General features: G+C 39.6%; 1 protein-coding gene across 1 annotated transcript in view; it reads right to left on the reverse strand.

The window, feature by feature from the left end:
- Nucleotides 1–26086, reverse strand: part of LOC129280924 (uncharacterized) — a 299775-nt gene that overhangs the window by 100678 nt on the left and 173011 nt on the right. The window contains exons 158-184 of the mRNA XM_064112511.1: nucleotides 25423–25640; nucleotides 24728–24871; nucleotides 23676–23849; nucleotides 22877–23043; nucleotides 22254–22413; nucleotides 21499–21709; nucleotides 20789–21021; nucleotides 19851–20084; nucleotides 18696–18842; nucleotides 17372–17797; nucleotides 16863–17183; nucleotides 15851–16183; nucleotides 15142–15462; nucleotides 14519–14685; nucleotides 13581–13740; nucleotides 12882–13098; nucleotides 12092–12339; nucleotides 10945–11178; nucleotides 10578–10724; nucleotides 9722–10153; nucleotides 9216–9536; nucleotides 8601–8715; nucleotides 7909–8123; nucleotides 6525–6566; nucleotides 2220–2537; nucleotides 1295–1461; nucleotides 739–898 (exon numbers count right to left, since the gene is read on the reverse strand). Of these exons, the coding sequence (XP_063968581.1) occupies nucleotides 739–898; nucleotides 1295–1461; nucleotides 2220–2537; nucleotides 6525–6566; nucleotides 7909–8123; nucleotides 8601–8715; nucleotides 9216–9536; nucleotides 9722–10153; nucleotides 10578–10724; nucleotides 10945–11178; nucleotides 12092–12339; nucleotides 12882–13098; nucleotides 13581–13740; nucleotides 14519–14685; nucleotides 15142–15462; nucleotides 15851–16183; nucleotides 16863–17183; nucleotides 17372–17797; nucleotides 18696–18842; nucleotides 19851–20084; nucleotides 20789–21021; nucleotides 21499–21709; nucleotides 22254–22413; nucleotides 22877–23043; nucleotides 23676–23849; nucleotides 24728–24871; nucleotides 25423–25640 (6032 nt within the window). The remainder of the gene's footprint in view (nucleotides 1–738; nucleotides 899–1294; nucleotides 1462–2219; nucleotides 2538–6524; nucleotides 6567–7908; nucleotides 8124–8600; nucleotides 8716–9215; nucleotides 9537–9721; nucleotides 10154–10577; nucleotides 10725–10944; nucleotides 11179–12091; nucleotides 12340–12881; nucleotides 13099–13580; nucleotides 13741–14518; nucleotides 14686–15141; nucleotides 15463–15850; nucleotides 16184–16862; nucleotides 17184–17371; nucleotides 17798–18695; nucleotides 18843–19850; nucleotides 20085–20788; nucleotides 21022–21498; nucleotides 21710–22253; nucleotides 22414–22876; nucleotides 23044–23675; nucleotides 23850–24727; nucleotides 24872–25422; nucleotides 25641–26086) is intronic.

Below are 26086 nucleotides of genomic sequence, written 5' to 3' on the forward strand. Positions count from 1 at the left end.
TCATGGGCCACGTTTCACAAAAACTTAAGTATGACTAAGAGTCGCACTTAAATGTCCAGTTGCGTGCGGTATGAATGGCATTACCAGAATGGTCAAATCATGCAAAGAGGATGCCCACTACTGCGTATTAGTCAATAAGACTGCGCGTTGCATTTTTTGTGCGCGTCAGCACTGAACATGACTTGAAATCATACTTAACTCTGTGAAACATCCCCATTCTCCTAGAGAATGAAAAGTTTTTATAGTGCTCAAACTTGAACATATGGTTCACTTATTGACAATACTTGCAATACACATACATGTACTATACAAATAATGCATGCAGCCGAGTACGTTAGTGGAAATGCAGAGCACGCGAGGTTTCTTTAGATAGGTGCCGCACTGTGCACGAGCCGCTGGCGGCAAGTGCCCAGTGTGCACCATCTGAAGAAACCGAGCAGAGCAAGTGCATTATTTGTTTTATAAAATAGCAACACAGAAACAAATTCTTGAAAAGTTACAGTACAGTTTTGTTGGACTTCTCCCGGGACTTCTACCACACTGGTTTGCTTGAGCGTGCAATGTCAATTTTCGTTGCGCACCTTTTGCACTGTCGTGCAGTGCACCAAAAAAGTTGAATGTCATGTGACGCGTATTGGCCAGATGCTTGAAATAATACACCTATTTTATAATACATTTTTTATATTTTTTTTTAGCAGCTTCAAAAATCAAGATCACAAGAAGAGTCCAAGACCTCACCTTGTGCTGCTCAATCTGTTGCTGGATGACGTGAGGGACGAGAGCCGTGAGAGGAAGACGATCGGTGTCGTCCTCCATCTGATCCAGCCATTCCTGGACTGATTTGAGCAGGCTGCTGAACTTGTCCTGCGTCTCCTGTCGCTGCTGCAGCTGGTTGTTCCTGCAATTTCAGAGAAACAATGGCAAAGTGATTTTTAATTCTTTGTAGGTCTCGACCTCAGGCATTGCCAACCCCAAAAATGAATTGATAATGATAATAAGAAAATTTTACATGCATAAATATAGCGCTGAATATCAATATTTCTGAGCTGCATATTATCATCCTGATTTTAACATGAATACCCTGATGATGATCAGGTCGAGCTTTCAAGGAATTCCTTCCTACCGGTGACAATTTACAACACCTGAATGGAGAGTGGCAAATGTAGCTAAACACCTTGCTGAAGGACACAAATGCTTTATGGGATTTTGAACCCCAGTTCTAAGTTTGGAGACTTATCCATTGTGCCACAATATCTCTACAGTAGACCAATTGAAGATGAACCCAAGAACTCACCTTCTCTTCAGAAGAGCCTCCAGGATGTCCCAGTTCTTGGTGAGGTTGGTGACTGTATCAGCGATGCGCGAGGTATCCGATGTCTTCGGATCCCTTGTGATCTCCTGCCCAAGACGCTTGATGTCCTGGTAGGTGTAGCGATGCTCGTCAATGTCCCGCTGGTAGTCCTGGGGTAGAAGACAAAAACATGTGATGTTTGCAATAAAACCTAACAATGATCTTAAATCCTACATATATATGCACGTTAAAACCAGTACACTATTCGTCAAAGAGTAGGGTGTTGACCCGGTGCATTGCACCTGCCGGTCCCGGAAAAATTCAGGTCAAGTCAACCAATGCATTTATGCCAAGGAGGGCCCTGCATCGTATGCATCCAGATCCAGATATATACAGTATTTCACTATCTCACATTTGAAAGCTACAATTAAAGATAAATACAGCTCCAAAGAAAACAGAATGGTCATTTCTATACTTCCCCTCCCCAAGAATAGCCATTCATTACCTAACCCCTCTCCAATATCGTAATCTGTAACTTCTCTTTGTCTCCGCTTCTCTTCCGCAGTTGATCTCTTTCTCTCCATCTTTCTTTCTCTTTCTTTCCACTCTCTCTCTCTCTTCTCTGGGCCCTGATGCATAAAAGCTAACTACTATAGTAACTTTGCCATCCAATGGTATAAAACTACCATAGCAACGATGATCAATAGCCAATCAAAATCAAGGATTCCATGGAAGTTACCATTGGATGGCAAAGTTAACATAATAGTAACTTTTATGCAACAGGGCCCTGGTCTGCTCTTTCTTTAACCTTCTCAAAAATAGAATCTAGAAAAAGGATCTTCTTATGCTATACATGTATGTACAATCTCAACCTAATTCCTCTCAGCTACATCTCTTTCTTTCAATCAATCTATGCTCAGCTCCTTACCATCAACCTGGATCCCATCTCCAGGAGATCCATGCGGAGCAGCTCCTTGGACTCCATCCTATCAATCATCGGCAGGAGCCAATCCTCAAAGGCATCCACGTCGCTCTGCAGCTGGTTCATCTTCACCAGCATCTTCTGCAGGTAGTCGCCGTGGTTGCGGATGCTGGAGGACATCTTGCCGTAGCGGCCGTTGATGTCGTCGAGCGTGGACTGGACTCGGGAGGCCAGCTGGGCGTCGCTGCTGGCGATCAGGGTCTCTGCGCGGTCGTTGAGGGCGTCGATCATTTGTTTGTGGGCATCGATGTCAGATTGCACATACTGTGTGAAAGGTATAGGGTTTAGCAAATGAGGGATGGTAAAAGAAGAACGTAGAGAAGATTAGTTTCTGTTCATTGTATTGGTGGTCATGGCACCATTTGGCAATTTTATGAACTCCCATCCCCCTTTTTTTTTCTTGCCTCGAAAATAATGATTGTTATATTAACAAAGCTGAGTGGGTTTATCCAGCCATCTCACTATACTTTTGATTTTATTATGTACATACATTTACCTTGTATTGTTTTTTTAACATATTGTGATATGGAAAATAAATACCAATACATGTACCAATGTTGGACTTGTTAAGATTCAACTGGTAATACCGAATAGGCACCAAAAATGCCTTTGCCAGCCCAATGAATGGGAAATGTTTGACGCTCTACTTGAATTTATCATTTGCAGTATAGAGATCTACATGTATAAAGACTGAGGTACATGTACTTATGCAGATTAATGCATACATTTGTACATGTACAGTGTCCTTGTATAACGTAAAGATATCTTTACGCACTCCAAGTTGGCGATGAATTGAAAACAATAAAATCACTTTTTGTAAGATTGTAACAATGTTGATTTAATCAATCATTATCACTTTTGTTATATCAACAAAAAGATTTTTTTTTGAACAGCATGAAAGTGAATAGAAAATTAAGGATTGTTGCCAATTTGAGAGCAAAATCAGATCATTTTTACTTTACAAAAGCTACATACAGCCTGTACCTACCTTTATATGGTTCATTTGTACATGTATGTTACTTGTACTGTACATGTATAATGCAATTATGTAGATATACATACTATATGATTACATCATAAACATAATTTATACTAGTAAATTTAGATGTCATAATTTAAGGGTAAGCAACCTACATGAAGGTAATTGACCTATTGTGGATTAGAGTATAAATGCTCACAGAGATCTCATTTTACTGGATCCCATATGTAAAAGTTAGTTAATACACAAATACTAGACTAAACCTGCATTGTATAATGCTGTATGACATATTTTTATTAAACATTCTAAGGGTGTATTATAATAAACTTTAAGAAACAAGTTATTGGTTAAACATTTCAAACTGTAGAATATATAATTCATACTCTAAACACATTTTGTAAACTAAATGGATGTCTTTAAAGTCGTTATCATTTATTAAATAAGGTGGATTTTTTTTTATTCAAGCACTTCCTGACAATGTTTAAAGTTAAAAACAAACAGCTATCCTATATGTATAAAATGGGTACATAAATATATTGTCATATAATAAAATGGTAAATAATACTTGATCTTTGTGAAGTCTGTTGTTTATTAGTTTTTGTTTTACAAAATTCTGTATATACATGTAGATGATATTTGGTTAAACTGAACAAAATTATAATCAGCATTATTCTCATGATCAATGATAATGTGTATATGGACACTAAATATAAAATTGATTAAACCTGCATAATAAAACAAACATTTGTAATATATATAATACATGTATATTCAAAACATGAAATCAAACAAAGTTAGTAATCATTTAGAAGAATTAGTATTCAGCATAGCAGCCCAAGATATTGAGGGAATCGGTTGAAAAAATAATTAGATAACAGTTCGGATAAATACACACTGTAAAAACTGTGGTGTTAAAACTGACACCAGTGGGTGTTAATAGAGGATCACACCCTCTGGTGTTAAAATTACACCCTAGAGATTGAATATAACACCAAAGAGTGTACATGTAACAACCAAAGGTGTTGCAATAACACCTATAGGTGCTACACTAACACTGTCAATTTAACACCGGTGTAAAATCACTGGTGTGGTCCTCTATGTACACCGGTTAACACCGCAGTTTTTGCTGTGCAGGGTTAAATACAAAGTCTAAATCACCAAGCTCACCCAATAAAACGATGTGTTTTGCATTGTTTCCCAAGTTCTGCAACTCTGTCGTTCGTATTTTATCAAATCATCAATAAACAGGGACATTGGGTGAAAGTGAGAATTTTTTATTTAAAAAGTTGAAAAATGGTGAAGTGATTGAAAGAAAGAGTAGAATTGAAGAGGAGTGGTACTAAGAGCTGGGGAGAGTTTCATTAAGACTTTTGTCTGTGATATTAATTGACAGATGTTATAAGCTACTGGAAATCCTCGCATCTGATTGGCTCAGAGCAACTTAGCAAAGGAAAATCACAGGCAAAACTCTCCATGAAATGCTCCCCTAGATTGTACATGTGCGATATAAACCGGAATTTATCATATCCTTACATATTGCTTTTCTTATTTTTATTAGGGATTTGTTAACTATTCTTGGAGTATGAAACTTATCAGAACTTTTTTTCAAATAAGAAAATAAAAGAATCAAATATTATGCTTTATAGTTATCATTATCATCGCAGTCAAAGAACATTTCTAGTAAAAAAATGATATCTTACAAACTGCTCATTATAAAGTATCGAAATGGAATGTCAGACTTTCTTAAATTTAGAATATGAATTGGATAGTTGGGGGAATTATGATGTATTTATTAAGAAATCAGTATCGATCAATAGGCTAAATTCAGCCAATTTACTCTTCATTCATAAGCTTATAATAAACGCAACACTGTGCAGTAATCGCATGGCTCAATCCAGCTGTTTAGTGTACATGTACAAGTGCAAAGGAATCATAAAAGCATAAAAATCATAAAAACATGACAAATAGCCAAAGCAAAAACAAAGAAAATGACAGACAAAGATACATGTAGGAATGCAGTAGAAAAATAGAAATATGGCATAACCATACAAAATACTGCAAACACAACATGCAATGAAATACATGTAAGATGTAAACTACGATATGCACATGGCATGACTAGCAATGTGCAATCAGGTACAGTATGACTGTGGGGGGGGGGGACATGCGGTTGTTTTAAGGATATCATCATTGAAAACTAAGTCAAACTTTCTCAATGTTTTTCCATTTGAAATGAGAGAGGAACTTGAAGGAAAGGTCAATAAAATTGATATCACAACAAGACAGTGTTTACTTTCATTTTAAGCATGTAACATTTGAGGGATCAGAAGACTGCAAACACAAAAGAACCCACGTCTCACAAAGAGCTGCAATAGATTCAAAACAAATTCAAATCGTCATTGATCTAAATTTATGTACATATAGTTAAGAGGTAGGAAATTTTAGTTCAATCTCAATTTGAGTTGTTTTCAAACAATTGCAAGTCTTTGTGAAACTTAAGTCCAGATCTCAATTCAGGAATTAAAGGGATGGTCTGGGCTGAAAGTATTAATAGCTTAATAAATAGAGTAGAATTCACTGAGCAAAATGCTGAAAATTTCATCAAAATCGGATAACAAATAACAAAGTTATTGAATTATAAAGTTAAGCAATATTTTGTGAAAATAGTCGCCATGAATATTCATTAGATGGGCTGATGATGTCACATCCCCACTTGTTCTTTTGTATTTTATTATATGAAATTAGGTTTATTCTAATTTTTACCTCCAAGAATTAGAAAAATTGGATTGACAACTGATTTAGTGCATTAGATATTTATTGCTGCAACTTATTTCATTATAAGAGAGACATATTATTCACCCAAGTATGAAATAATGAAAAAAATATGATTTTATGTAATAACATAAGAAAACGGAAAGGGGAGATGTGACATCATCAGCCCACCTAATGAATATTCATGACGACTGCTTTCACAAAATATTGCTTAACTTTAAACTTCAATAACTTCATTATTTGTTATCCGATTTTGATGAAATTTTTGGCATTTTGCTCAGTGAATTCTACTTTATGTATTAAGATATAAATATTTTCAGCCCGGACCATCCCTTTAATCATTTGTAGACTGTTGACTCTATATAGTGTCGGCAAATTTAGACAAAAACTGCAAACTATGTTTCATAAGATAACGAAAAATATCATAAAAATAACAAAAAAAATCTCCAAAGAGCATTTTTCGGCTCCAGTTTCACTGCACTCTAAAGATATAATCATACCACATAATCTTGGAGGGAATCTAAATATGCTTCTTCCACAAGCTGTAATTAAAATTGCAATTAAATAAGAAATAAAACATGCATATAAAGCAAGAAATAAAAGAAATGTAAGGACTCGGGCAGAGGCATATTGATTATCAAAGCAAAGCCGCAAAAACAGAATGAGCCCAAAAAGAAAGAAATTCCAAGAGAGATACGTGAAAACATTTCAGGGATGAGATAAAAGGGATCCCCAAATTAATGTTATATCAGGAAAAAAAGACTAGTCTTGTTTGAGATTGTTGTTTTTTAAGAAATAAAAGAACCATTTAAGACCAAGATAGACAGTATTAATCATTCCAGACATATTTATGACCTGGTCCAATTTCAAAGCTTTTAAGTATTATTGTCTGAAGAAAAAATAATAATTGAACCATGATTTTTGTACCTTGCAAATGCAAGAAAGTTTTCCCAATCATTTTTCAAATTAATAGAGGTCGCAGCAAAGCATTGATTATGCAAACTGTTTCATCAAAACTGGTGTTGGACTGCAAAAACTATTCCTAAGTTATTCTATTAATGTAACTAATGGTATTAACTAATACACAGAGAGGCAATATTGCATTTGAATTCATGTGGTTTCTTTTGTAAAGCCTTAGTCCTACATGTATATGGATTCAATGTTTGTAACATACAGATACATGTACATGTATAAGAGCGCAAAAAAATTATTTCAACTTAACCTACATGTATAGTACCCTAAATATAGCCCTATTCAGATTACAACCTAGCCCAAAACTTAGAATATATTTAATACATTTGTTTTGGCCCAGGAAATACACATGGATATTAGAGGAGCAAATATTGCCTGGAAAGATAATGGGAGTCCCTGATTTCCTCATCTGAAATCCATCGCAACTTAACCAATAACCTAGTCCCAGGGTAGGAAATAATTTTTATTTTTTAGGGGCTATCTTTTTTTCCACATTGGGGCGATTGCAGAATTTTGGGGGCTATATCTTTCATTTTAAGGGCTACTTTATAGGGGTAACAAGCAATTGTGCAGTAAAAGCAAATATCATCATTCTTCCACAGTTAGAATATTGATTTTCTAAATACTGTAATCTTAAATATTGTTTGTTACAGATCTTGGGGTGACTCTAGAAAGAATGGTCGCCCCACAGCATGCATTGCAGGGTAATTTGATGGGCAATTTGGGCTGTAATGAGGGAGAAATCACCCGTCACCCTAATGTATTTCCTACACTGCCTAGTCCAAAAAGTATGTGTCAAGAGCGAATATTGCCTGAAAAGATATAGGGGGGTGTCCTTGCTTTCCATATCTCTTTCTCTGATATCGGAGGAAAACTGAAATCTCTGTGTGGGAGCAAAGGACATAATCCTACCTTGTGATCCTGCAGGAGTTCTAGAAGAGCCTCCTTGCGGATGATGATGGGGGCGTTGACGACCCTACTGGTGTTCTTCTCTGCCTGCTCCAGCCAGCGGAGGAGGTTGTCGATGCTGTCCTGTACGCTGTGCGACTGGGAGAGCATGCTCTGCAGTTGGTTGCTACGTTCGGCGAGCTTGCCCTCCATCTCGCTGTATTTCTCTGACACGTCACCTGCGTTGGAAAAGGGGTTGGGTCATGGAGGGATATTGAGAAGCAATCATATACCCATCCAGCATTTGCCCATAATAATAATCATACTTGCTTGAATAGCGCTCAACATTATTTGTTTGGGGTTTTCCCTTGTTTTTCTGAGTGTACAATGATTAATTTTGTTTTGTGAGAAACATGCAAATAAAGATTGACAAAATAAATGCAGCATAAAGCAGACATTCATATACTATGTCAAAATCTCTCAAAGGCTATTGTGAATGACAAATTGATAGCCAAAGATGGAAACCATTAGACCATTATTCACACTAGGGACATGAATAGTATCCCCAAATGAGATTTAAGTTGTGGATGCTAAAATTTTATGTATTCACTGTGAACCTCTACACACAATGATTACTATTTACTACTGTAGCTCTTTGGAGACATTGCACGGTCATGAAACATGTTATCATTTCGCCGATCCCATGAACAACTTACGGACAGTGTGCATGACATCATCCTTGACCGCATCTTGGGAAGCAGCTAAATCCTTTCCATGTCCCTTGAGCTTCTCTACATCCTTCGTGTGCAGGACGATCTGGTCATGGAGGTCCTACAGATATAAATCACAATAGTTGCATGTAAGTGTCATGGCATCTCATCTGGGCCCGTCTTAAAAGAGTTACATACAGTATATGATTGATTCGACCAACCACAATTAATCGAAAGCCAGCTACGTCAACATCTAAAATGCATGTTTTTTCAGAATGTTTTTTAGATATGATGTATTTTAATACATTCATTGTTTCTTGACAATTTGATGCGCTCCTCTTTGCGTACAAAAGAACTTTGTGCAAAATTTTGACAGGAAAATTATGACAATAATGGATTTTCATATAATTGAGATTGATGGAATCAATTGCAACTCTTTGTAGGACGGGACCCTGGTATACAGTGCGAATAAGTCATTTAAAGTCACTGATAAAACTCTTCATGAAATTCTCACCAGAACTGACCAACAACGAATCAAAATAAGCATTTCAAAATTAGTTACTCGATGCAAACTTTGTGTCGCCAAGCCCGGACAGGAGCATGTAAAATGTTCTAGCTTACCTTCAGTTTTTCCATCTGAGCGTTGATGTTCTCTGGCTCCGTGGCGATTGGTTCCCTCATCACGTCCGAGAGCGTAGCATGGGCCTCATTGATCCATGGAAGGACAGCATCACAAGAAGTTTCCCACTTCTGCTGCTTGCCTACAAGGCCCTTGAGGAACTTGTAGTGTTCCTTGGCTTGGTTGCGTAGTCTGGTGTATCGGTCGTAGGCGTCGGCCAACTCGTCGCGGATGACATTGGAGTCGGGAGTCTCTGCAAACGTCCGGTTGAACTGGGATGGAAGGGCTGACATGCGGTATTCGGAAAGCATTTGCTTGTATGCCTGTGTGTGAGAAAATGGGTGTTTTTAATTAATTAGTTCAACAGTGTACAATATGGAAAGAATTTCTCAGTGATTGTTTTGGACAACTCAGATACAGTACTATCCAATCACTAGATAAAAAGAATATATTTGTGGGAATTTCCAGATATGAAATAATAATGGACAGATTTGACAGGGATACAGACCTTCTCGTTGTCAATGTACTTGTGACCAGCTCGCTTGATGAACTTCAAGTCTCCCTTGTGATCACTGATGTCCTCCATAAGTTCCTTCTCTTCCTCTATCTGCTGGTTGAGGGCCTTCAGGTCGTTGCGCCTTGCATCAGGGCGCATCAGCTTCTCATGCTTCTTCTCCGCATCCTGGAGCCAATCGTCAAACTCCTTGAACTCCTCCCCGTACCTTTCCAGGTCGTCGAGGGCAGCGGTGAGCTTCTCTCGCCGGCTGAGGGACTGCATGTTGGCAGCGTTGAAGCGTTTCTTGAGGTCGTCCCGGTCCTTCTCCAAGGCCTTGGCATCCTCGGGCGCAAGCTTGCCGTCGAACTCACGCAGGAGGAGAGTGACGTTGTTGACTGCCTGGCTGACATCGGGTTCATGTCGCACAACATCATCACGCAGAGGCTAGAAAGAATATGTGAAGCAAATACATCAATATTTTCACAACTAGAAAGCAATCAATCAATGGGAAAACAATTTTAACAAGAGTATTGAGGGAAGATGCCTCATACAAACAAGACACTTTAATTAAATACATGTAATACACTGAAACAACAAAAATCAAGAATAAAAAATAAAACTAAAAGCTTTTTCAGACCCTTACGAAAAACAGCATTTGATGATAGGGTGTTCCATCCCAAGAGTGGTTAAAAAAAAGGGGGGGGGGAATAGTTGCCCTCCTCACACTATCTTTACATATATTTTAAGTGGGAATCGAACCAGGGTGTATGGCATACATGTATGAAACCCCTTCATTACAGGCGGATTTATCACATCTCCTCATGCAGATTACAGTTATTATTATCTTTATTATTACTTGTTAACTTACAAGGTGTCTCTGGAGTTGGGTCTCAAGTGGTTTGATCTGTTCACTGATTGGTTGCTGAACGCCAAGCTTCTGCTCAGTCTCTGACAACCAGCTCTTGAGGTCACTGACCTCTGTAAGAGTTTCATCCAGGCGACGACTCAGGAGAGACTGTACAAGAAGAATGCAGTAACGCATACATGAACTAAGATTAAGTGCATAGAGGTCCTTTGTAAGACAAGGATAATTTTTAACACAAAGGACAGGCCACTAAACATTCATAAGTTGTATTGGAACAGTTAGGACTTACAGTATTCAGTAGTCAATGGGTTAGTCTCTTTAAACCCTTCACTAATCCCAATAAACAATCCTAATCCTTAGTTAATCCCACCTTCTTCTCCTTATCAGCCTTGACCCTGTTGATGGTCTGTTCCAGGTCCATCTTCTTCTGCTTCACGCCGGATGCGAGGTCGTCATAGCGATTCTTCAGGTCCACGTTCTTGGTCTGAAGGTTCTGGTTCTGTTCCGGTCGAAGCTTCTTACCCTTGTCCTTGATGAGCTGATCGGCGCCCATGGCGGCATGGGCAACCGGGGCTTGGGACTGCTGGATGGTCTCTTCAACAGCCTGAAATAAAACATTGAAACATAATCTTCAGTACTATCCCTAATATTCAAAGTGAAATTACAACTATTTTTTTATGGTGGATAACTAAAATTGTGCTAGTGTCTCAAGCCAGAAATAATAATAATAATAACAATAGTTGGATTTATAAAGCGCTTTTTGCCAGAGGATACAAAGCGCTACTATTATTACCACGGCTTTAGCTCGAGCTACCTGTACCATCACCGGCGCTCAGTGCATGCAAGGAATTACTCCTGCCGGGTACCCATTCACCTCACCTGGGTCGAGTGCAGCACAGTGTGGATAAATTTCTTGCTGAAGGAAAATACGCCATGGCTACGATTCGAACACACAACCCTCTGTTTCAAAGGCGAGAGTCAGAACCACTAGACCTCGACGCACCCACAAAAAGCCATGGGTCTTATGAATAGTTGGGAAGCGTAATCACAAGCATATGTTAAACTCGACTGTCACAAGTTTTTGTAATGTCTAAGTAAGGAAGATTGGTCCTCTTGCAATAGCTTTTATACAAGTGAGACTTCCAGACGTGACACTTTAACTACACAAGATGCTTCCTTTATTAAAAATTCTGCATCAAAAATACAGATGAGACTTGCATACAGTACATGTATCTAAACTTATGCCCTTTCTTTTTCAGTAACTGTGAGAGCCAGTGTCTTTTAATGTATCTTGCATATACATGTAAATAGTGCCATGAAAATGCTGTTCATCATCATCATCCGCTTCATAAAAACTTCTTATAATTAAATATGCACAATTTGTATAAAAATATTACTATCAGCCAGATTGCATGATTTCAGTAGCTTTTAACTGTTATTTCAAACTTGTTATAACAAGATTTATGTAACAGGCCCCTGATCCTCTACAAAGATGAATCAACAGCATCACTCCTTACCTGGATCTTATCAAACTCCTGCATGAGATTGTCCAGGTCATCCTCGCCGGCAAAGTCCAGCGGTGGCATGCTCTGTGCCAGTTCCACCTCCGTCACCTGAACCCAGTCCAGGAGCTCATCCACGGGCTTGCTGCGTTCGGTCAACGCCAGGGCAGTGTCCAGTTCATCGTCGCGCTCGTCGATCTTGATGTCCAGGGCGTTGTAGCGGCGGTTGATGTCGGAAAGCTGTCGCTGGATCTCAGACTCTTCTGTAAAGAGAGAAGAGGGTCAGAACCAAAGTTAACAAAACTTACAATTATAAATCCATCATTGCCTTTTGAAAGCAAAAGTAAAAATGAATTATTGAATGCAAGCAGTCAAGAATTAAGCTCCCGTCATTGCAGGACCAAGAAAAATACATGTACATGTACTGTATTACACACAAAACTTCTGAAAATTTGAATAATGACCTCTGTGAACTCTGACCTTTGGCCCCAATATCCAATCAGATCCCTATCCCCCTCCAATATGCATACATGAACCAAGTTTGAAGTTGATAATCATTCTCCCAAAGACGACAAGAACACACTTGTCGAAACGTCGAGTTTGGTGGTCCTTTTCAGGACCAACAATTAATAATAATATATATAATAATAATACAGGTATATTTACCCAGGGAAGCCGCTTCAGTTCCGAAAACTGTTCTCCCAGCGGGCCCTGCTATTATTTATTGCCCATGAAAGATGCATGGTGTACCGTGAAACCTACTACACTATTGATAATCTCGTCGTGAAGATTCACAGAATCCTACCTTCCATGAGGCCACTGATGTTGGCATCCTCGAAGGGTCGTCTGAGCCTCGAGGCCACACTGGCTGCTTTCGGCGTGGAGGTCATGATCTGGGCTGACCTACGGTGCGCCCTCATTGGTACGCCCTGCGCATCGTGAAGCATGGCATCCAGGCGGGTACCTTGCTCGTTGAGTTCGTCCACGTTCGGGCGGTACTGGTTGACCTCTTTCCTCAGAGGCTGCAAGTGAATGTTCAAGCATGAAATGGTATGTGTATAAAACCTGCATTGCTGTACAACATCCAATCCTCGATTCTGAGGGATTAAATGTATCTCAAAGACTAATTACATGTACAACACAACCAGGAGAACAATGACTACTAAATTGAAATTTTACTGTATTGTTGAGGACAGAATGTGCATTTTTTCTTTCGAACAAAAATCTGAGTTCCCTGTCACACTAAGCCGTCTTATATACTATTAGAAATAAACTGCAATGGTAGATAAAAGCAGTCCTAATGAATGTCTTTCCATAATCATAGGATCCTCCAAACAAAAATATAAAACGATTATAATTTTTTCTCTTAAAACAAAAACCCTTCATAATGCTCACACATGGCAACACATGTACATGTATTTCTAGAAATGTTACCTTAATACATCCGACTGTCAATACAAGACTATAACAGGTATCTCATGATTAGATGGTTATGTGCACATACCTTCAATTCATCATACTGTTCCTTGATGTCATCTAACTCCTTAGCAACTGCCCTGAAGCCATTGAAGCGTCTTTCAACAGATATCAGCCAGGAGCTGACATCCTTGAGACTATTGTTGTAGGCTTGCTGGGCGGCGCGCCTCTCCTCGAGCTGCCTTGATCTGTAAGGATATACATTGTACAAGAGTAAGATTGAGTTGGAGTGTATGATCACTTAAAGGTTGCCAAACATTGCAGACATCATTACCGTGATTATGATGTTCATTATCATTGTCAACGTCACTGTCACCATTACCATCATCCTTATAATAATTATCTGTTATCACTATCATCATTATCATCATCACCATCAGAATCATCATCATCGCCATCATCGTCACCATCACCATCATCATCTCTATCATCATCATCATCAGCAGCAATATCATAATCTCCATCATCATTACCGTTATCACCATCATCACCTTCATCATCATCATCATCATCATCATCATCATCATCATCATCATCATCACCATCATCATCATCATCACCATCATCATCATCATCATCATCATCATCATCATCATCATCACCATCACCATCATCATCATCATCACCATCACCATCACCATCATCATCAACATCATCATCATCATAACCATCACTATCATCATTATCATCATCATCATCATCACCATCATCATCATCACCATCATCATCATCATAACCATCATCATCATCACCATCATCCATCGGAATCATCACCAACGCCATCATCATCAACATCATCATCATCATAACCATCACTATCATCATTATCATCATCATCATTATCACCATCATCAACATCATCCATCGGAATCATCACCATCATCCATCGGAATCATCACCATCGCCATCATCATCATCGTCATCAACACCATCACCCCCAATAACACTACCAGCATCATCTTGTACCTGTATTCCAGGAGTTCTTGAAGATCCAGCCAGTTGTCATCAAGGTTCTGCAGGATGAGATTGAGAGCAGCTGGGTCGCTGACTCTTCTCTCATGGAGCAGCTCATCGGCCATCTTGTGGATGTCGGTGTACTGGGACTTGTTCCTGTCTGCCTGGGTACGAGCATTCTGTGACAAGAAATGATTGAGAAATAGACTGTATGATAAAACAAAACAAACAAATCAATGTGATATACATGTACATGTACTGTACATGTATTGGAACTTTTATATATTTTCTTTTCTGCATCAAGACAATGAAAGCATACTGTACACAATTCATGCACTAATAGATATTTTCCAAACTAGGAAGAACAACTCAATAATTTCCATGACTAACAACTGCTAAATATAACTGCATTGTATAGAATATTTGCAAAATTGCAAGATAACACTAAGAACTGGCACAAGTCATTCAGGTTAAGGTAACAGAGTTATGCAAAAAACAATTATTCTCTTTGAAACAAAATCAAGAATCTATGAGAAATCCATGAGAAAGATTATCTCTGATAATAATAGAGATGAGATCAATTTTATTTACTCTAGTGTGATTCAATTCTTTTAAATCCTGATCCTTTGACTGACCTGTAAGATGGTAGCCAGTTCAGTCAGATCCTTCTGGCTCAGGTCCGGTGCCTTCAGCAGGTCCAGGGCAGGTATCAACCAATCCTCCAGCTTGTCCACCTCATCCTGGAGACGTCCAAGCCTGTCGGACAGCTTCTGCAGGAAGTCACAACTGGAGCGGGCAGGGCCGGACAGCCGCTCAAAGCGGGTGTTCAAGGTGTCCAACTTGGACTGGAGGGCACGCGCTTCAGCTGCATCGGTCGTGGTGGCTAGGAGCTTGGCAGCCGACTTGTTGATGCCGTCAACGCTTGGTTTACGGTTCTCAACATCGGCAAGGAGTTTCTGAGCCAATTACAAGGGTATTCAACATATTTTATTCTCTAGAAGAAGCTCAGAAATTACAGTCACAATAGAGCCAGTTTCTTAAGTACATGTAGAATGATTATCATGAATACCAAAGAGGTACAGAATATAAGTACAGTGTATACATACATCATGCATCTTCCCTGATTGCATTTTATTCTAAATTGATCTCTGCAAAATGTCCTTTTGACTACTTCTACTGAATGAAAAAACCTCTGCACGATACAAAGGTACATTGAAAAGAATAACAAGGTAAACCATACAGAGTCTAGATTTGTTACCGTGAGAAGTAAAGTGTAATCATATTCATAATATTCTTGATCAATTGCCATATTTATCAAAATTTCAAAATCATAATTTTTCTCACCTTGTATTGTTGCATGATGTCAGCCAAGTGTTCCTTCCTTAGAGAGATTGGTGTCCTTTCTTCCAGTCTGTTCAGTGTTGCCTCTGTGTCATCCAGCCACCTGAGAAGGGAGTCCAGTCCACCCTGGACAGTCTGGGACTCGGTCAGGGCGGTGTGGAGCAAGTTACTGCGATCGGTCAGCATGGCTTCCAGCTGGCTGTAGCGGTCACTCATGTCTCGGGTCTGCCTCTGGATCTCAGGTTTGATGTCCTCATGGGAGTCGGAGAGGTCGCGACCAGCTTCCTTGGCGTTCTCTACGTCCTTGATGTGCATGAGAACTTCATCACCAACAGCCTGTAATTTCATGGTGATGGGGGGATACATTGTAGGTAATAACTGTCTGTTGAATGTCTTCCTGTAAAGCAGAGCTGCCAAGTCTCCCTGATTGTCAGGGAGACTCCCTGAAAACTGACTGATTTTCTTGCGAAAAACTGCAGATTGTCAACATGTCCCTGATTCATATATTGATTTCTTTCATCGAATTGTGTGTAATTGTTAAAGACCCCCTCTTGCTTCAGTAAATTCTCCTTGAAAGGTGAATATTAAAGTTGGCAGCTCTGGTATAGCTCATATTAAATTTAACTTTCAAGAAATTACCTCAAATACATACAATTCCATGCATCTTTCTTCTTCTATGTTTTCAAAAACAAAAACATTATTATGCAAAGATGTGTCTAGAATTCATCAAAGATTGGGTTATTACCATTTCACAGGGACTTTTAATCATGCCTTGACCAGCTTTCAGATAGTCTTTGTGAATTGAACATTAGTGAGACAAAATTTAAACAGGTTCCTCATAATTCTTTGTTATTGTGAACTGAAAATAAGAAAGCTTTCTTTTGGTACTTTTCCCCACTATGTATTTGTCTCTAAAAGGTTGTCAATCTTCATTCCATTCACAACTCTGACTACAAGAGCAATAAAAACAATAGATACACAAAGAAACCAAAACCATTTGAGACATCCCAATTACCTTGAGATCATCGATCTGTCTCTGGACGACTTCAGGTTCAGTCGCGATGGGTTCTTTCTCCATATCCTTTAGTGCAGCATACATCTCATCCAACCATGGCAATGTTGGGTTAACCACCTGGGCATATCGAGCCTGCTTATCGCAGATGTCTCCAAGATGATCCCTATGCTCCAGGCATCGGGTCTTGAGCCTCTCATAGCGGGTATTGATGTTGCCGAGTTTGTCCCGGATGGTGTTGGACTCGGGTGCCTCACTGAAGGTTTGACCGAACTGCCGTGGGAGAGCAGTGGAGCGGTAATCGCTCAGCTCTTCCTTGTATAGCTACATGATGAAGAGGAGAAGTAAATGACAACATCAAGAAATGAATGAAAACTTCATGTATGGTGTAAATATAGAATGCATTTTCAATTGATTACCAGATTGGTCTTACATCAATCAAATGTATGTAAAAGCACATCATACTTTACAGAACAAAGAGGAAGACATTGAGAGCAAAAGACAATACAAACCTTAGCATTGTCAACAAAGGCTTGTCCAGTCATGTTGATGAACTTCACATCAGCACGATGGGTGACGACATCATCAGCCAGAGCCTTCTGTTCCTCATACTGCCTCTGGAGAGCTTCCTCATCAACCTCAATCTTGCGGTTGGACTTCTCCAAGGCTTGTTCAGTATTCCTCAGCCACTCCTCCATCTCCCGCATCTCTGGCTCAAGACGGTTGAGGTCGTCCAGTGCCCCGCGGAGCTTGTCGGTCCGCATGGTGGACTGGACGTTGGCGTTCTCATAACGGACTTTGAGGTCATCCATAGGGGCCTTGAGGGCAGCACGCTCATCGTCGGTGAGTCGGTCACCCTTCTGCTTCAGGAGTTGGTTGCCTTCCTGAACAGTCTCAAGGAATGGACCTTGATGCACAAGGATGTCTTCATGGAGCACCTGCAAGACAAATGTAAACATAAGAAAAATCCTTGCAAGAGTCCACTTTCTTCAGAACATTATCCAACCCTTCACGAAAAGAATAACCAACCATTTTTTCACTGACAATTTTGCTCTGAGCCAATCAGATGCAAGGATTTCAGTAGCTTAGAACAAATATTTGGTGAAAATACATGTAACTGAATTCTTGTTTCATGAAATGCTACCCTATGTCATTTCCATATCACTTTAATCAAGATTAACTCAGATGTACATGTATTTTCACATTCCATGGTAATTTAGATGTATCAACATACAAGATCATCAATATAAACAAGAATTATTGTATTTCAAAATCATACTTTCACATACATTGTAGGATATAACATATCTAGAAAACATTGTTGATGCTTACACTTTCGCCAAACTATCAATGAACTTCATTCAAAGTATGGCGGTCTTAGTGCTGGTACACTTGTTACTTTCACACACTATCATATGAAAACAAAACTATGACAGAAAAAAAAGAGTACTGTAACTGAACAAAGCATTGTGGCATGCACCTGGGGCCCGTTGCATAAAACTTTTGCCATAAAAAACTCTGACAATTTTTTAGCCATAGTTTTTAATGTGTAATTTTCAATGGCAGAATTTTGTTTGCCATAGTTTTTTTTAAGGCAAAAGTTTTATGCAACGGGCCCCTCATGTCACTGATCCTGTACACGGGGGATCTTAATAATTGATGCTTGAGATGTTTGAGATTTGAGCCCTGGGCACATCAATCGGATGGTGACATTAAAAGGTCAGACCCAGATGTAGATAATCGTAACTGATAAATATGTGCCAATAAAACTTGATTGCACAAATGGCCCATAAGAAATCTTAGTGATCAAAAGGGATTTCATTCAGCAGAACGTACCTTGTGGTTGTTCTTTTGGTCAGTCAGAGGTCTGATGAGTTCCTGGATGGGCTGTTCAGCTCCCAGTTGATGTTCCGCTTGGGTGAGCCAGTCGCTCAGGCTCCTGAGCTGATCCTTGATCTCGGCATACTGCTCCTTCAGCTTCATCTGAAGATCAAACACACGATGGTGGAAGGGGATTAATGGGTTTTGGCAGTGGAAGCAAAAGGGGTGCATGGGGACACACCACAGGCGTAAATCTGTGACATCACGCTATTCAAGGAGGGGATGGAATAATAGGTCATTCCCCGTGAACAATAGGTGTGATGCAAGGATATACGCCTGTGGGACACACCCTCATCCCCATCCCACCCCATTCACAGCTGATGGCAGCGGAAGGAAAAGGAGATTCGTTGGGGACACACCCGTCCTTCCCTCTTCAACCACAATACATGTTAAAGTGAAGTGAGAAAGAGTATAATAGATGGTAGACGGTGAAAGAACAAAGGGGTGCATGGGGACACACCCTCATCATCATCCCGCCCCACCCCTATCAAACAACATAGAATGTTGGAGGTGAAAGTTTAATGGACTGCTGACAGTGGAAGAAAACGGTGGGACGTTGGGGAGAAACCCATCAATTCCCTCTCCGACCACAAAAAGTGTGAAAGTGAAGCGAGAAACAGTATAATACCAGTAGATGGTAGACAGTAGAAGAAAAAGGGGGTCCGTGGGGACACACCCACATCCCCACCCCACCCTCGATAATAGATATGGACTGAAGGCAATGAAAGGGTTTAAAGGGACACACCCAGCCCTCCCCCCCAAACTCCAAAAAGAAAAAAAAAGTAAATGGAAGGTAAAGTGCAGAATAGATTGATAATAATCATTCGGACAAAGGCAATGAAATTTGGGCCTTCCAAAAAATGTATGGTTTGAAATTTAAGTCAAGAGGGAACACCCCATGAAGTATCATTACTACATTAGAGATTGTGTCTTTTAAACTGAATAGTTGTGCCTTTAAATGACTGTGCATAGCACTTTCATAATGCTTGTAACAATTACTGCAAAATGTACACCGCACATTGAACTTCTAGAAGCTGTATACATGTACTTGCATGCCAAGTTCATTGACATATGCAATGATTATAACTCTAGAAAATTAAATTAGGTTACCTTCTCTTCCTCCTCTGTGCGCAGGCGAGCAAGGGTGCTCTCCGTGTTCTTGAAGACATCATCAGACTTGCGGCTGAGAAGGTCGTACTGCTTGCGGAGGTCAGCAAGTCTCGTCTGGAGCTCGCCTACCCTCTCCGGCGAGAGCTTGGCACGTTTGTCCTTCAAGAACTGATCGGTGGAATGTATGGCATCCAAGATGGCCGCCTTGTTGTTGTCTATGTCACCATGGACGTGCTAAAATGGGATCGGATCAAGGAGATCACGAATGGTTTGAAATGGAGTAAACTCTAAAAAGGACAAAATTTTTGACTCAAAATCTAGGCCTATTGTGGCATCAGCATTGCTGGAATGGTTAAATGGTCCTCCTGGGTACATGTACAATTATGTTTCAAAGATATTTATGATTGTAGAAAAACTTACATCACAGAAACTACATGTACCATTATTAGCTACTGAGCCCTCTTACCATGGTACATGTACATGTACTATCAATAATGCCATTAACCATAATCCTAAACCTTTATAATGCAGACTATCCTCGTTTCATCTAGTTTTGCTCGTTTTTTTATCAAGTTGGGGGTTTGTTGATTTTTCTTTTCAGTTGAAATAACAGAATTCATGAATGTCCTGGAATGTTCAGGAATAATTCAGTTAGGAACCAATACCCATTGCAGTTCTAATATTCTATCTCACTCAAACATCTAATATTATAAATCAACAAAAATTGCACAAAATTGTCTCATGTACATTATTTAAATTTCATCTCAGTAATTTCTTGCCTGTCACTATTTCTCTTGGAGAAGTTGGAAATCCTTCAACATTCCTGAAACCATTTTTCTAATCACTAAGTACTCATGCTTTCTAATTCTGGGGAATACTACATGTAAGTACGCTGTATCTAAAGCATTCCTTCTCCGGCATTTTTTTTTTGGACCCACCTTGTAGTTCTCCAGCTCATCGCTCAACTGGCCCATGTCGGCTCCACGAGGAGCTGCGTTGACCACCTTGGCATCCGTAGCAGTGACCCATTCCATCAGGCCACCAACATTATTGGTTTTCTCGGCAAGCTTAGAGTTCAAGTCCAGGTCCTCTTCGCGGTCGGTCAGGGTGGCACGCAGGGCCTCGTAGCGGTGGTTGATCTCCGCAAGCTCACGGACAATCTTGCTGTCATCTGCAATTGCAATGATGGATGGTGATTTTATAAAATTATGTATTAGGACCAGAACTGAATGTGAATACAGACTGAATGTCAATTCGGGTATAAATATATACTACAGCGGTGCTCAAAGATTAGTGAACCCCAACATAAATTAACATACATGTATTTAAAGTGTTCAACTTCTGCAATGTTTTAGATATTTAATTGTGAAATCAGGTGTTAAAATATTACATTCCATGATGTTTGCTTCTCTTGGCTCGCTGAACATTGTTGTGTTGATGTCTACATTCAACACTCAGCATGAAGGAGTGCATTTTGTGGTGGGGTTCACTAACTTTTGAGCAAATCTGTATATGGTGTATTCATACACGAGCAAGATTTTCTCAGCCTTCTTAATGTGTAATGTGACCATATGAAGATAACAGTACACAAAATTACTCTGTGACAAGGGAACTTAATCATGTAGGACACAGAGAAGGAGGGACAAACCTTCTTGATAGTCACTGATGTCCGAGGTATCAACTGGACGTCTCTGCAGAGACATCTCATCTCCCTTCATGGAGCCGAGTTGAAGAGACCGGTAGCGTGGCCGTAGACTGACCGTCGAGTCACCCTCCTTGATCAGGCGGTCAAGGGTCTGGCCGAACTTGTTGACGTCGATGATCTTGGGCTTGTAGGCCATGACGTCCGTCTTGAAAGGCTGTATAAGGATGAAAATCAAAATCGATAACATACATGCTTAATCAACCCACAGAAAATAAGAAAATGTGTCATTAAAATTATCTTAATTACACTTGATATTCCTCACTGCTTTCTTTACTATGGTACGAATACTACATGTACACAATTATGAGGGAATCCTGTTCTTCGACTTCATATTTTACAACTCTGCTTAAATAAACAATAGGGGATCAGGAAGAGCCACTGTCAATTGCTGCATATGGCAAAGTCATTGACAACTCTTTTATTATAAAAAAAGGTCTGAAAAGCAATGATTGATATATTTTCTGTAATTAAAGTCAAACCTGGCAATCCAAAGGAAACCCAAATTAAACAATGACTACTGTAACGCAAGACCAGAGTGTACAGGCGGAGGCTGCAAAGCATTAGACATATTGCCAATGTTTTGTGTAACAGCACCACAGTCATAAAGCCAAAGAAAATAGCTGCATTCTCCACCTATATCATACGCTAACCCGACAGTGGTCTATGCTTATGGAAAAAAAGAAGTGGACAAAACTGACCTTGAGCTGTTCAACCTGCGTCTGTAGGGTCATGGGGTCGGTAGACACCGGCTGGAGTTGGGCCATCTTCCGTTCCATGTTATCCAGCCAGTGGTTAACATCCTTGTTGCTCTGGTTGTACTTCTTAGCGGCCTTCTGCTCCTGATCAATCTGCCTAGACCTGTTGGATAAGATATTGTTCAGTAAGGGAGTTTTAACATTTGGAACAGTGTGAATGTATGTCTGACTGACAGACGACTACTGACCACCCCAACGGCATGCTGGCCCCTTCATATAACTACCCCCCCTTTCAAACTATGGCAGTGGCAGTATAATTTTCCTCCCAATATATAGCAAAAGCCTGAAAAAATACTCTAAGTATTTTCTTTGTTCATGAAAGTAACTGTGTAAATCCAAATTGCATCCTTACAAAAATTATTGGCCACACTTTTGAATACAAATGTAGAGAAGAAGCATCAAAATGATGCTTCAAAGAACAAATCCTTGGTCCCGATACACAAATCTTGGCTACTGAACATACAATTAATTTTCATGTTTCAGTGTACACTGTGGTCAATGCAATCAGTTGTAAAAGCCTGTTCTAATATCAATTACTACGTCTGATGTTACAGGGCCATGCTCACCTCTTCGCCAGGACCTCCTCCATCGTCTTCCAATTGCTCTCATGGTTCGAGATGACGTCGGTGACATAGGAAGTGTTTCCCGCCTTGGGGTCACGCACCAGGGCCTCGCCAAGGTGGTTGACCCGCTTGTGGGATGGTCGTTGGTCGTTCAGCTGTGCCTTGTAGTCCTGTGGAAGGGGGGGAGAACACAGATATGAATATTAACAATCTATTGTAACTACATACCCTGTAGGTTTTTGCTTCCTACCAAGGGGCCGTTTCATAAAGCTGTTTGTAAGTTTAAGAGTGACTTTAAGAATAGGAGATCCTTTCCCTTCGGTAAATGATATTCACTGTTAAATGTTCATTGGTGATTATTAAGGGGGGCGTACGAAAGGGTCACCAGTCATTCTTGAGTTTACTCTTAACTTACCAGGTAACCAATGAACACATGGGTGGAGAGTGGCAAAGAATACAACACGGGCGCCCACATATAATGTATGCACTTTCTACACTCCCTGGGACGCATTCCAACAAGAGTTTCCAAATTCGGTTCCCTGATATTTGAAGGAATAATTCAAACCCTGGATTAAACATTATGCCCTAACCTAAACTTAACATGAAACCCTCTTGCAATCCTTATCCTAACCCTACTGTACATACAAATCTTTGACAAAATAAAGCCCGGAGCAATTGTTGCCGGAACAAATATAATGTCACTCCAAATTCAATTGCTAGTCATTTATCCATATGGGCTTTTGCATCCTATTGGGTACCCATTTAACACCCGGATGGAGAGTGGCAAAAAACAAAACATTACCTTGAGTTGCTTCTCAGCTTCAGGGATCTCCTGACGGCCAAATTCACGGTGTTCCAAGCGGTCAATGGCTGGCAGGAGGAAGTCTTCCAGGTGGTCAACCTCCTTCTCGAACTCGTTCAGCTTCTCCAGCATGTCACCAAGGGTCTTACCATGGTTGGTGGTTGCCACGCTTACCTATGATTTTATGAAACAAGCATATTTTATCATCATTTTAATTTTCAAATAAAAGTTAGCATTTTACAGAATTATGCTGGGCATTGATTTTGATATTTCATTTTTGTGTTATATTCATCAAACTCTTTCCCATGTTGTATTTTCAGTGGTAAAACTTGAACATGTAAATATTCCTGAAAATAATTTTTACATGAATTCATAATAACACATTTTTCATGTTACATGCGCCAGTGTGGTCGACATATTAACATGACATAGGGAGAGTGTAAAACGTTAAGTGGGATACATGTATGACAAGTTCAAATCCCGCTGGTTCAAAGACTTTTCCTGACTTTTTTATATGACACCTGCAATATCACTTACTGGATGAAAGCCAAATGCATTTGAAAAATCGATATAAAACACAAACAAGGAAGAATTGAAGAATTGATACTAAGGCACTGGGATTTTGAAAAACATGCCTTGTTGCACTCTACAGAATGGATTTGGCCCTTCTTAGATGACACTGGCCTGTATTCTGAAGTCAGGTTTAACTTAGACCACGGTCTAACTCTGTGCAAAAATTATGGGAAGCCAAAAGTGTCAAAATTTTTATGAAGTTGTACGTTTCTTATATTTACTGTGCTCTTTCCTGATTCATCGATGGTGAAGATAATTATCTATTTATACTTCCTAGACAATTATGAATGATTTGAGAGCTACATGTACATGTACATGAGCTGAAATACTATATCTCTACTGTTAGTGATTTATGTAACAATTGGCTGTCCATACTTAAACCACAACTTTAAACCTGAGTTTAAGTTAAACCCGACTTCAGAATACGGGCAAATATAATTATTATCATTATCTAACATGAGATTTACATGTACATGTACCTTGTCATATCGTGTGTTGACATTGTTGAGTTTGGTTTGCAGAACCTTGGCAACCTTAGGTTCACTGTTCTGTATCAGGGTCTTCGCCAAGCGGTTGACGTTCTCGACGGCGGGTTTGTGAGCTGTGATATCATCCTCAAGAACCTAGGAAACACATTGGTGTATGAGGTTCAAGCATGATGTTAACATGGGCAAACATACATAACAATAATATTAACAACAACAATAATAATAATAAAAATTATAATAATGATCATGAAAATAATGTCATATTTTACCCAGAGTAGCCACTGAAATTCCAAAAACTGTTTTCCAAGTGGGCCCTCATTAAAATAATGTTATTATTACTGCGGCTTAAGCATGGCTACCTTTATCGGGTGCATGATCATTCAAGGCATGTCTTCCTACCAGGTACCCAATGACCCCACCTGGGTTAAGTGCAGCGCAATGTAGGTAAATTCCTTGCTACAGGAAAACACGCCATGGCTTGGAATCGAACCCATGCCCCTCAGATTGAAAGACAAAGACGCCCCATCGACGACATGTACACACTTTGACGGGATGAACATACATGTACAGTACATTTTATGTATTCATATTTCACTTCTCATTATCGTGTCACATCTACCAGAGATACAATTAAGTAAGGAATAACCCTTATATGAATATATTACAAAAGGAATTGAATTGGCAACCTTTTGTTCCTGGATGTTCTCTACCAACGGATCTCGCTTGACGACTAGGATGGTACCCTTCTCCATTCGGTGTGCGCCCTTCTCGCTCTCATCCAACCATCGGAGCAGTGTGTCCAGGCTGTCCTGCACGCCCTGTGACTGAGTGAGGGCGTTCTGCAGCTGCTGGTTTCGCTGGTTGATCTGGCCGTCGAGGTCGTTGTAGCGGCGTGTCAGTGTGTCTGAAAATTCAAGAATATGTAAGGTAGCATGCATGTGTTGAATGTGAATGTGGGTTTAGGTTTTTATATGATTCTTGTATGTGCTGATGATTGAATATTTTAGAGGAAAAAAAAACATACTCAATATGCAACTTCAGAACAAATAATGAAAACATTATCCAAGTATCTCCATAACATCAATGACCTGTTTCATAAAGATTTAAAATGATGGTAACTTTACTATAATTGCACTATGGAAACATTCATTGTGATTGACTAGTCTTCTAACCTTGGTACATGTAGTTTACCATAAATAATTGGAAGCCTTTATACATGTAAATAGGAGCACTGTACTATAAATGCAAGATACATGTACAACTGTTCAGATGTTCAAAAGTTGAAGTAGATTGTCTTCACTACCAAAATTTAGTTTACAATGTTATCTACATGGTTAGGCACAGGACTAA

This window comes from Lytechinus pictus, chromosome 17, assembly GCF_037042905.1.
Source record: "Lytechinus pictus isolate F3 Inbred chromosome 17, Lp3.0, whole genome shotgun sequence".
Classification (NCBI taxonomy): domain Eukaryota; kingdom Metazoa; phylum Echinodermata; class Echinoidea; order Temnopleuroida; family Toxopneustidae; genus Lytechinus; species Lytechinus pictus.